Below are 11,036 nucleotides of genomic sequence, written 5' to 3'. Positions count from 1 at the left end.
GGGGGGGGGGGGGGGGGGGGGTAATTAAATAAACAAGCAAAACAAATATCTTACTTTTTTAGATTGATATTCTGACCTGCTTCTACCAGTTTGTCTGAATTTTGTATCAGATCATCAACACAGTCTTCTATAATTCTGGACATCTGAAATACATATTGCTTTCAATATATCGTAAAAAGCATGCCAAATAACCAAGATTCGTCTATTGATACATGCAAAAGATTATTCAACATGCTTTATCCGACCTATCAGTGTTGCTATTCGAAGGGGGTGGCATGTTTCGTATGGGACAAGCGCGTTAAAGTTCTTCTTTCCCCAATTCACAATCATCATTTCTCATTCACAAGTCCCCGATTGCCCGAATTTCTAACCTAGTTGTGAGATTTTTGCCCTGCCCTCTTGAGTTCGCCACTGCCCCGTCACACCGAATTGCGATCATTTGCGATCTGATGGAGGTCGAGAAGAGGACACGAGGGAAAAGTCCCATCAAATAACAAGTTCTATAACAGTCGCACTAAAATTACTACATATACAACCATATTGCGTTCCCAATGCATGTTTCTAATACAATCTATGGGCTACCATAAGAATGGTATCTGCCCGGAAAGAACAGAGTCGTGCAGACTCACCTGTTTTAACTTAGACGAACTAAATGTTGGTGTTAAAGTTGTTCTAGTGTTTTTCCACTGATTGTCTGTTTGTTGTAAAATACCATCATCCATAGGATAACCAGCTATTTTTAAAACCTGTTGGTAGATCATTCAGAATTAAAGGAGATTTCTGCATATCAAAAATCAACAAGTGAACAAGGACTAGATGGTATCTGGATCTTCTTGAAACTATGTTTTTATCTTTTGGGGAAAAAATGGCAGTTTCTTTGTTCTGAAAATTTTCCGGCAAAGTTCCATTTTCCTTCTGAAAGAATTGGAACGTTAGTACAGATCTGCACTCGTATTAAAGCTGGATATCTACCTCAGTATATTACAATCATAAATTATTCGTACCCTTCTGTTTCGAAATGAATTAAATTTCTTGACTAGAATCTCTTTTAACATTGCAGGATCTGATATCAATAAACACGGATGTCGTCCTTCATAATATCTGTAACGAAAAAAACGTTATAGGCCTATGGTATTTCACTTCACTGAATTTTGAGTCTTAAAATCTTAAAATGCGTTTCATTTCAGAAATCTAAACATAGTTTGAGGCATTATACTTAATATAAGATGATTTTAGTGTTCCAGTCATCTGATTGGTTAATCACTCAAATTGATTTTATATGTGTTTTTTTATATAAACCAATTCGATTACTGTATATCTTTAAATCTTGATGGAGCTGTGGTGGCTTTAGACGCTTGCTCACTAACCTGAAGGTCCAGGGTTCGATCCCGGCATAGGTCGAGATAATACCTTCGGATTTTTCAACGCGGTTTCCCCCTGTCAGTGATGCAGGTAAGAGGGGCTGACATGGAAAAAGCGTCTAGTCGTTCGGATGGGACAATAAACCGAGGCCCCGTGTGCTACAGGCTGTGCACGTTAAAGATACCTCGACAGTTGGAAATCGAAAAAGAGCAGGCTTATGCCGCTGTCCTGGCAAAATTTCCCTCATTGCACCCTGCATGGCGTTGCCCGTCTTCATTATCCCACATGGTGCAAAAAAGTAGGAGGTAAAACTCCATTCATTTCATTTCATTTTTTTTAAATCTTGATGTGTAGTTAAATTAAGTCACTTATTGATCTGGGTGATTTGTGTAAGAACATCTTGACAATGGTCAAGGTATTGCGTACTTATACCACCAGAGAGTCTTTAAACAATAATCCCTAATGTATTTCTGTTGAGAGCTCTGGTTTGGGTCCAACCCAATCAAATCGCAGCATTCCGTCATACAAAATAAAAATAATACATACGAAGTATAAGACGAAGTTCGTAATAGCTTAAAGATAGTGTTAGCGATACTTCAACTTTTATCTATCAAAACTACAGCTTACAATATTCTACTAGAATAGGCCAATATGCCAAGAGTTTACTTACCCAACAACTTTACCAAATTCTTTCACCCATTTTCCATGCACCACATGCATACCCTATTAAAAAGAAGATGGTAAAAGGCTCTGACAATTTGAATGGTTAAAGAATGTCCGTCAATAATTTACAATGCGCCTTTACACTTGGAAATGTTTCCCGCATCTCTGACTTAGTTGAATATTCTACTGACGAAGCAAGACATAGAAATCGTGGTACTTTTTCACATCATGGATGGCCTACAAAAATACAAACTGCAACATCTGAATCTGTAGGCAGACTTTATAGAATAATATGTTATTTTCAAATACTCTTCAACTGAGAACGACACATCCTAAAGCACAACCTGACCTAGTTCCCAGAATCAGATTAAGAACTTAGTTGACCGCCATAAAAGGCATCACTCAAACTGTAATACCGTTCTTAAACGTTCAGTATAAAATCATTTGTCTAAATTTAAATACTTACGTTTTATATACGTTTTACTTCAAGGGAAGTAATTCATTGAAATTTTAATTGACCACTGAATCTACTTATGAAATTTGTTCAAATCCGATTCCGTATCTCGAAGATTGTTTCAAATCGTTAAGAGATACTGAACACGACGACCCATGATAAGACTTCGGAGTACTGTAATTCGAAGCATTGCAAGGAGGTACAAGAAGTACCTCTCAATATAAGATAAGACTCCTCTATTTAACTACTCCAACCATTAATTTGATTTGCTAGTTATATGACCTTTCTGGAAAAAAAACCGACTAATTTTGTCTGGTGAAGTGATTTATATGGTGGTCAACTAAGTTTGTGTCTTTTATTTCTATGTAAGCAGCTTACCTGTTTTGTTAAAGTATGGATGTTACCAAGAAATGGAACTGGTTTTGGGCCTGGTATTTTCAGAGATTTGAAAAGTGAATATGGCCATGTTGAATACCTGAAATATTATATAGACATAATGTTGACTGTGTAACATGACCTAAGTCATCTTTATCTTTACTGATAGACTGTCCACAATTAGGGCGTTACTAACCTCTTCACAATTCGGTGGCGCTCGAACCAGTGGCGAACCACCCCCCCCCCCCCCCCCTCCCCTCTTTTACGAAAAATGATTGTCGCCCACAATTGTACCCCCACTTTATTATTTAAAAAATTTGATATTTATACGCTTTGCTCCAAACTATGTTTCCCAATTAATTATATCTAACGAAAAGTTTCTTTCGAGAACGCTCTCAGACGCCCAATTTTTTTATGTGTTCGTCCGTTTCTTCATGCGGCCAGGGACATTTGGTGCATTTGGTGCGGGGACGGAGTTGGAGTCTCAACTTCGCTCCATACACAAATGCGAGTATATTTCATCCCCGCCGCGAGCACGGGGATTTGGACTAAAAGTGGTCGGCGAGCACCAATTTCGTCCTCGCCTTCCCTTCCCCGAGAAAGGGGATAATTCCAGTCTCAGGATTCAGGCGCTATCGACTCCATTGAAGAGTTCTGAGCAAGTTCTCTAGCCAAATCTGAATGGTAAAGAATCGGATATGTCACTTGCAGAACTTGCCAATACTGCGACCCCTAAGTTATAACCACAGACGTCACAAACCCAGTAACATCTGCACGTGGGGATGTCAATATGTCAAGATCAAGAAGTGATAATATCGGTATCGGTATCAGCTGATAAAGAAAATATTTTGTATTTTGACGACCATATCCCTTTAAGGTAATATTATATCTTTTCATTCTTACTTTGATTTAGACAGACAATGCCCTTAACTTTATGTGTTTTTTTATTTATCCAGTCACATTTCATAATCCATTGGATCAAATGTAAGAATGGCTGTGCTCCACACCTGATTAGACTCTGGGATAGGGGTTGTCGAGTCAGCATGATCTTAAGAAGACCATGTAATGTAATCAATAGTCATTGCGGACTGTAGTAAATAATGCAATTGTATCTGTGATACTTACAAATAAATAGACAATATTGTAGAAGACGTTACTAATATCCATGTCGGTATATGTACACTGTTAGGAAACTCCATGTTCATTCAAAGTGTCTAGGCCAGTCATAACTTGCCCTAGTATATATAGTTTAAACTAATAATGGTGAAATATCTTATCAATATGACTGAATAAAGGACGACGATTTCTACAGACAGAGGTCATTGTTTATAACATTTACTATAATATACAATATTCAGTCAATATTCAGGCAGGTATATTCGTTGAGAAGATCAAGATAAATGTAATTAAAGGGAGACAATCTAGTATCTAAGTACCACAACGGTTTATTCTCAAAAGAAAAATAAGTTATTGCAAAGGGCTTGCAATTGATGCGCTTTGGGGTTTTGATTTGCACTAATCCAACTTTAAGCTAGTCGTACATTCCCTTTAATAGTTCTGAATTTCCCTTCAGAACGTAGGCCTACACCTGACACAATGTTTAGCATTTTTTATAACGTGCACGTGCTATATAAATAAATATTTCTTGGTTAAGATGGATCGTATTGCCTAATGTTTTTATTCTTCTCAGCCACTTTGAATGCAGTTGCCTAACAGAGTCCGGTACACAAGGAGAACAGAGATACTATTTCGCAATGTGCACAATCACCACAAATTACACCGTCGTAGGCCTATGACATACATGAAGTGAAGAACAAAACATTTTTAAAGTGTGACACAGTTAATGAACCCCATTGCACCACTAAGTGTAACCTACACGCATAACCATGTAATATAAATGAAGACTCTCAACGTTCAACGACATTCAACGTGAAAAGATATTATTAGAGCATGATGGTTACGTGGTCAATCTATTTTGGTTATATTTTGGTTATATTACTCATCTTGGTATTAGCTGGTTATTTGTGAGTATAGTTATCTATGTTATATTGATATAACAGTAAAATAGTGTAGTTGACATTCTCATTCTTTATCGGTATAATATTTACATGACTTATATTTGTTGATACACTTAATAATTGTATGGTGGACTAAATTAGCCAAAATATATATAACTTAATTACGGTCGATACCCTTAACTTAAAAAAAAAACACAAGTTCCATAAGCCTCTCTAAACCGGTATATTTGAAATGTCTAGGCCAAATCACAATATAATCAGTAAATGAAAAACTCCAAAAATCTACTATGCGGCATAAAAAAAAACATGTATAACTAAAGCACTAGTAGCCCTACCATATATTATAGACCTAATGCAAATTCATCTTATAAATGAATGCATATTCAATACAGTATGTCAATATCTATTTTTTACCTGGATAATAATTACAATGGATATTACAGCATCAAATGTCTCCCCCTTCTCCTCCATTTTTCTTAAGAAGACATGCATTGTCAGTAATGTTTGGCCTTCAAAACAGTCCGCTTTAGAAAGTTTTTTGTCTTCTCAGGTACGCAACATGGACACACCACATTTTCAAAAAGATGGGGGTACCGGCACCAAAACCAGGATTTCTTGGAATGTTACCACTTTATGCCAAAAAGGTCTGTATTATTCTTACCATTTATATATCATACGCGCAGATCTATATAAAAAATAAGAATATAAAAAAAATGTTTAAAAAATCACGATGCAATCGATCCTGCAATTCAGCGAATAAACTTGTGAGATATATATATATATATATATATATGTATTTACAGGGAATAATTGGAATGGATTTAGAAATGACAGAGAAATATGGAAGAGTTTCTGGGTAAAAACTTAATTCACATTCATATTTACAACCACGTGCGTTTCTATTATACCCAATATTGACAGGATTATAAACGTCAGCTGATAAACTTATTTTATGTTTTACAGTATATTCCATGGTAGAATCCCAGCATTATTGATATCAGACGCTGAGATGATCAAACAAATATTTGTGGAAGATTTTTCCAAGTTTGTTAATAGAAACGTGAGTATTCCAGAGTTTTAGATTTGGAGGGCCCATTGCCAAAGTTTTTTCGAGGCTCAGGGGACGGGGAATTTTGATAATAAATGGCTTAAATCCGACATTTTATGGCTTTGGAAGAATATCAAATCAATATTATTACATTGTTACAAAGAAAAATTCTTCGAATTAGATTGAACATTCTTAGATTTAGATCGAACATTCTTAGATTTAGATCGACCATTCTTAGATTTAGATCGAACATTCTTAGATTTAGATCGACCATTCTTAGATTTAGATCGACCAATCTACGATTTAGATCGAACATTCTTTGAATTAGATTGAACATTCTTAGATTTAGATCGAACATTCTTAGATATAGATCGAACATTCTTAGATTTAGATCGAACATTCTTATATTTAGATCGAACATTCTTAGATTTAGATCGAACATTTTACGATTTAGATCGAACATTCTTAGATTTAGATCGAACATTCTTAGATTTAGATTGAGCATACTTAGATTTAGATCGACGATTCTTAGATTTAGATCGACGATTCTTAGATTTAGATCGAACATTCTTAGATTTAGATCGACTTTCTTCGATTTGAATATTTTAGAGATTTGTTCCAAGTGTAAATATGATGAAGAAAGCTGTATCAAATGTGGAGAATGAAGAATGGAAATATATGAGAAGTATTATTACCCCGACTTTTAGCTCAGCTAAAATGAGAGAGGTAAGTCTGTAATTACTATGGTTACGCAAAGGTAACGCTTGCATGCTCACCGCTAGAAAAATATGATCGATCGTAAAAAAGTGCAACCAAAAAACCAGGGTATGAATAATGTACCGCCCCAATTTTGTTTGTTTTGCAAAATGTTTCTTTGGATTCGGGTTGCAAATCTGCTTTAAACAATATGTTGCTTAATAAACGCTTTGCATGGTTAACCGAACGACAACGTCTATGCTCGATGTGTTTTTGTAGATGTGTTCCAGTATTAATTTATGTTGTGATAGATTGGTAAAGAAGTTAGCATCTAAAATAGATCCTGATAAGGCTATCAAACTGGATGAGTAAGTACGATTATTATTAAAATATATCTCCATCTATACGACAAGAGTCGAGATCGCATCTCTTAACCTATACTATTTGCTGAGTTATCCAACTGAGTGTACCACTAAAGCCTGTGCCTATATTCATATACATGATACATTATTAACAATTTCCCTTTGGTATCTTCACACTTTAATCAATCAAAAAGATATCTTGAAATGTAGGCTACCATAAGATAGATTCCCTAATCATAGAATATTCTGATTCATTACAGTTTATGCCATATACTATGTAAACTTTTTCAGTGTTGGAGTCACTGACAGAATCGTTTTGCACCATTCCAATTTTCAGTCAGATGTCTGTGGTTCTTGCACTTTCCCATGACGCAATCGTTAGATATTATTTGCAACTTTTGCGACAGTGACGTCATAAAAAGTTTAGTTTAAGTAGAGTTGCATGAATCTCTTTAAATCTTTGATAATCAGATAATGCCTAGAGATGCAGTTGCACTTGATCATTGATGCCTGTAGTAATTAAATTATTGTTTATTTTTTGTAGATTGTGTCAGAGTTATACTATGGATGTGATTGCTGCAACATCATTTGGTTTAGATATAGACAGTCATAATAACCCCGACAATTCATTTTTCAAGAATGCTAAACGTACTCTCAACTTCAGTTTTTCTCTTAACATAATCGTTTTGTGTAGTAAGTAGACATTTTGTTAGTCATTTATTTCAGACACACAAAGAAACATATTATGGATGCGTCCATGAAACTCCTTTTTGTCATCGTGTTTCCTTGGTACACTGGATTTCTGTAGAAGAAGACGAGCTTAAGAGTGCAATACTACAAAGGGAATTTATATCATCGTCACAGTGGAACAAAATTTCATTGTTTGGTCCCTTCTGACAAAGGCTTCTTGATTGTAATTTGACAAAGAGAAAGAATCCGACGAGGAATCATTGGATTTGAAGAGCATTACAGTTTAAGCTTCAGCTAATTCAAAATTCGCTTTTCTTTTTCTTTTCAGTGATGTTTCCATTTCTGACTGATATTTTGGATTATTTGAATATTGGTCATATACCTAAAGATAGTGCTGAATATTTTATTAATGTTGTTAACCAAGCGTTAGACGATAGAAAAGCTGACTCATCGGTGAGTGAAATTTAATAGGTTCAATCTGCATAACCAGTGAGATCTGAGTAGCAGTCGGGGTCGAGTTTTTCAACGACGCAATATACTTCACGAAACACTTCATACATCCTTCGTTTGCGGTTGTCAACTTGGACTTTAATCGATGTAGATAGATAAATGAGTTATTCGGTTTATCATTGACATAACGTCCGGGCTTTGATACTTAAGACACACACTAATAGGCTGCACAGGACCCTTTGAGTCTTAAACCGGACATCGCCGTGGCTCAGTGAGTCGGGCGTTTGCTCATCAACCTAAAGGTCTGGGGTTCAATCCTAGCATGGGCTGAGATAATATCTCTTTGCTAGTAATGCGTCTTGCTAGTCGTTCGGATGGAACACTAAACCATGTTCCCATGTGTTAAGGCTGCGCACGTTAAAGATTCGACCACAGTTTGAAATGAAAACATAGTAGGCCCATGCCGCTGTCCTGTGCATTTAATTTCATTTGTGTTTTGTATAAACCATATCAGAAACTTTGTCGAATCCCCAGCAATCTTTGTGTGGCAATAACTGACTATCTAACTTGTTGTTTTCAGACAAGAAGAGATTTCCTGCAATTAATGATGAATGCTCAAAAAGAAAATTCTGAGAATAGTGGCCGAGGGTTGACAAAAGATGAAGTTCTAGCAAACAGTTTATTTTTCATAATGGCTGGGTTCGATACCACGTCCCTGACCATCGCCTTCACTCTACACTGTATAGCTATTCACCCTGAGGTTCAAGAACGTGCCTTTAGAGAAATCCAATCGAAATTAGGAGAGGTAAGACCTTAAAATCGTTGATCATTTAATTGATATGAGGATTCTATAATTCAAGATGAAGGTCAAGGTCAAACAAACGTTAAGGTATTATTTTTGAAAGCTAGTAATTCCTTGTTTTCTTGCAGAGAAAACCAAATTATGACAACGTGAAAGAATTGGAATATCTGGATATGATTATATCAGAAACATTACGACTTTATCCACCAGCCACAAGGTTAGATACAATAATGTGAATTGCTCCAAACGTTAGCTATTGTATGCAGTGTCAGGAGTTTGCGCTGGGGCACCGTCTTATGATACGTAGAACACCTATTCCGGAATAGGGTGATGTTGAATAACTAAGTGCTTCCTTCGCCCCTCACTAATGGGTGTTACGGATCCTTCATAATATCAAATTCTTACGAACTTCGTACTTATACTGCAATAGCAAATATACTTGTATGACGGAATGCTGCGGTTTGATTGAATATTGCGCCAGCAATTACAGCCAATCGGGGCCCTCGACAGAAAGGCTGCAAACATTATGACTTTCTGCTCACATACTTTCTGTCGATGCCTCTGAATGGCTGTATTCACACGCGTACGATCCAATCTAATCGCATCATTTACAAACTTCCTTTTAACAAAAAAGGTAACTCTATTGCAGTCAATGTTTAAGTACGAAGTTTGTAATAGCTTGACATTTTGAATGATTGCCCTCCGTCGTTCTGCATTTTCTAGGTTCAAGCACAGAGAAATGCAGATTGTTCATTGGAATTTTAGTCATATTCCATCTAACGTCCTTCAAATTGATTGACAAAAACGTAAATATATAAAAGCACTAAAAATCTCGTATTTTTTCCTGAATCCTTGACCCGATTCCATTCCAGATTAAACAGACGTGCTAATTGTGATACCACTGTTAAAGGGTTGTTTATACCTAAATCTATGGTCATAATGATTCCACTGTATACTTTACACAGAGATCCTGAATACTGGATTGATCCTGAAGACTTCAATCCTGAAAGGTCAGATAATGTATGCTCTATGTGCGAGTAGTGGCGCCAGTCTCTCCAGACTGGAAATACTACTAGAGGTCAGAGTGATATGGACAAATTTCGAGGTTGAGATTTAAAATGAAACAGCTCTTTGGAAACTCATAGGCACATGTGCGAAACATTGTGGAACACGATTACAACTACCCCTAGTGCTCTTAGGAACTGATAACTGAACAAATCAAATGGCAAGTGGGTCCAATATTTGATTTTCCATTTCAGATTTTCTCCGGAAAATAAGCATACTATCAATCCATATGCTTATATGCCGTTCGGTGCCGGACCTAGAAACTGTGTAGGGATACGGCTAGCCAACCTGGTAACTAAGATAGCTATTGTAACTTTATTACAGAATTTTCAATTCATACAAACACCTGAAACAGAGGTGAGTAGTTCTTTTAGCAATTTTTATAATTCCAGATGCTCATCCAGGATACAAACCGAAATTTCGTCACAACCACTCTGAAGTTTGTCATATATGAGTGTGCATCTTAAAGGCCATAGAAGGCTGTCCAGATTTTACTCTCTTGAATTATACCTTTTCTGGTATAATTAAGTCACAAGTTTTACGATTTCATCGAATTTGTACAAGATCTTCTGATTTCAACCAAGCCTGTACGATTGTTTTCTCAAAACTGAAAGAGCGTGGGTACTCTAAACGATTTTTACGAAACATAAAAAATTCCACCTTAGCACAGATAGCAGCTAAAAACAGACTTTATGCCGAAGTACCTCCAGGTTTAAGAAGTGCTCCATGTTTGTCCAGTAGATGCAAAACATGTCCCTTTATATCAGAAACTCATTATTTTGTAAGCAACTCTACGAATAAAAGGTACCCGATCCAGGAACATCTAACATGTGAACATTCGAATGTAATATACTTAATTTCATGCAAGAAATGCCCCAAACAATATGTAGGAGAAACTAAGAATAATTTACGAACTCGCTTTAATGCTCATAGGTCAGACATCAAATTAAAGAAAGACAAGCCTGTTTCTAATCATTTCAACCTCGACGACCATTCAATAGACGATCTCACCCTAATCCCAATTGAGCGTATAGAAATTGACTTGCCCGAA

The 11,036-nt window shown here is 36.2% G+C and overlaps 2 protein-coding genes across 2 annotated transcripts in view; one reads left to right on the top strand and one right to left on the bottom strand.

The window, feature by feature from the left end:
- LOTGIDRAFT_116849 (hypothetical protein) overlaps positions 1-4,053 on the bottom strand; it is a gene marked incomplete at both ends in the record, with an annotated part of 9,868 nt that extends 5,815 nt beyond the window's left edge. The window contains 6 exons of the mRNA XM_009055758.1: positions 55-143; positions 630-746; positions 1,005-1,101; positions 2,033-2,085; positions 2,858-2,954; positions 3,980-4,053. Of these exons, the coding sequence (XP_009054006.1) occupies positions 55-143; positions 630-746; positions 1,005-1,101; positions 2,033-2,085; positions 2,858-2,954; positions 3,980-4,053 (527 nt within the window). The remainder of the gene's footprint in view (positions 1-54; positions 144-629; positions 747-1,004; positions 1,102-2,032; positions 2,086-2,857; positions 2,955-3,979) is intronic.
- A 1,403-nt stretch (positions 4,054-5,456) lies between these two features.
- The window catches only part of LOTGIDRAFT_160658 (hypothetical protein), a gene marked incomplete at both ends in the record, with an annotated part of 6,120 nt that continues 540 nt past the window's right edge, over positions 5,457-11,036 (top strand). Inside the window, 11 exons of the mRNA XM_009055757.1 lie at positions 5,457-5,516; positions 5,676-5,728; positions 5,836-5,932; positions 6,530-6,646; positions 6,896-6,984; positions 7,523-7,671; positions 7,997-8,121; positions 8,699-8,923; positions 9,049-9,137; positions 9,793-9,930; positions 10,180-10,342. Of these exons, the coding sequence (XP_009054005.1) occupies positions 5,457-5,516; positions 5,676-5,728; positions 5,836-5,932; positions 6,530-6,646; positions 6,896-6,984; positions 7,523-7,671; positions 7,997-8,121; positions 8,699-8,923; positions 9,049-9,137; positions 9,793-9,930; positions 10,180-10,342 (1,305 nt within the window). The remainder of the gene's footprint in view (positions 5,517-5,675; positions 5,729-5,835; positions 5,933-6,529; positions 6,647-6,895; positions 6,985-7,522; positions 7,672-7,996; positions 8,122-8,698; positions 8,924-9,048; positions 9,138-9,792; positions 9,931-10,179; positions 10,343-11,036) is intronic.

Source organism: Lottia gigantea, assembly GCF_000327385.1.
Source record: "Lottia gigantea unplaced genomic scaffold LOTGIsca_25, whole genome shotgun sequence".
NCBI classification, from domain to species: domain Eukaryota; kingdom Metazoa; phylum Mollusca; class Gastropoda; family Lottiidae; genus Lottia; species Lottia gigantea.
The sequence above is the reverse complement of the archived record's forward strand: the minus strand, read 5'-3'. Positions and strand labels throughout refer to the sequence as shown.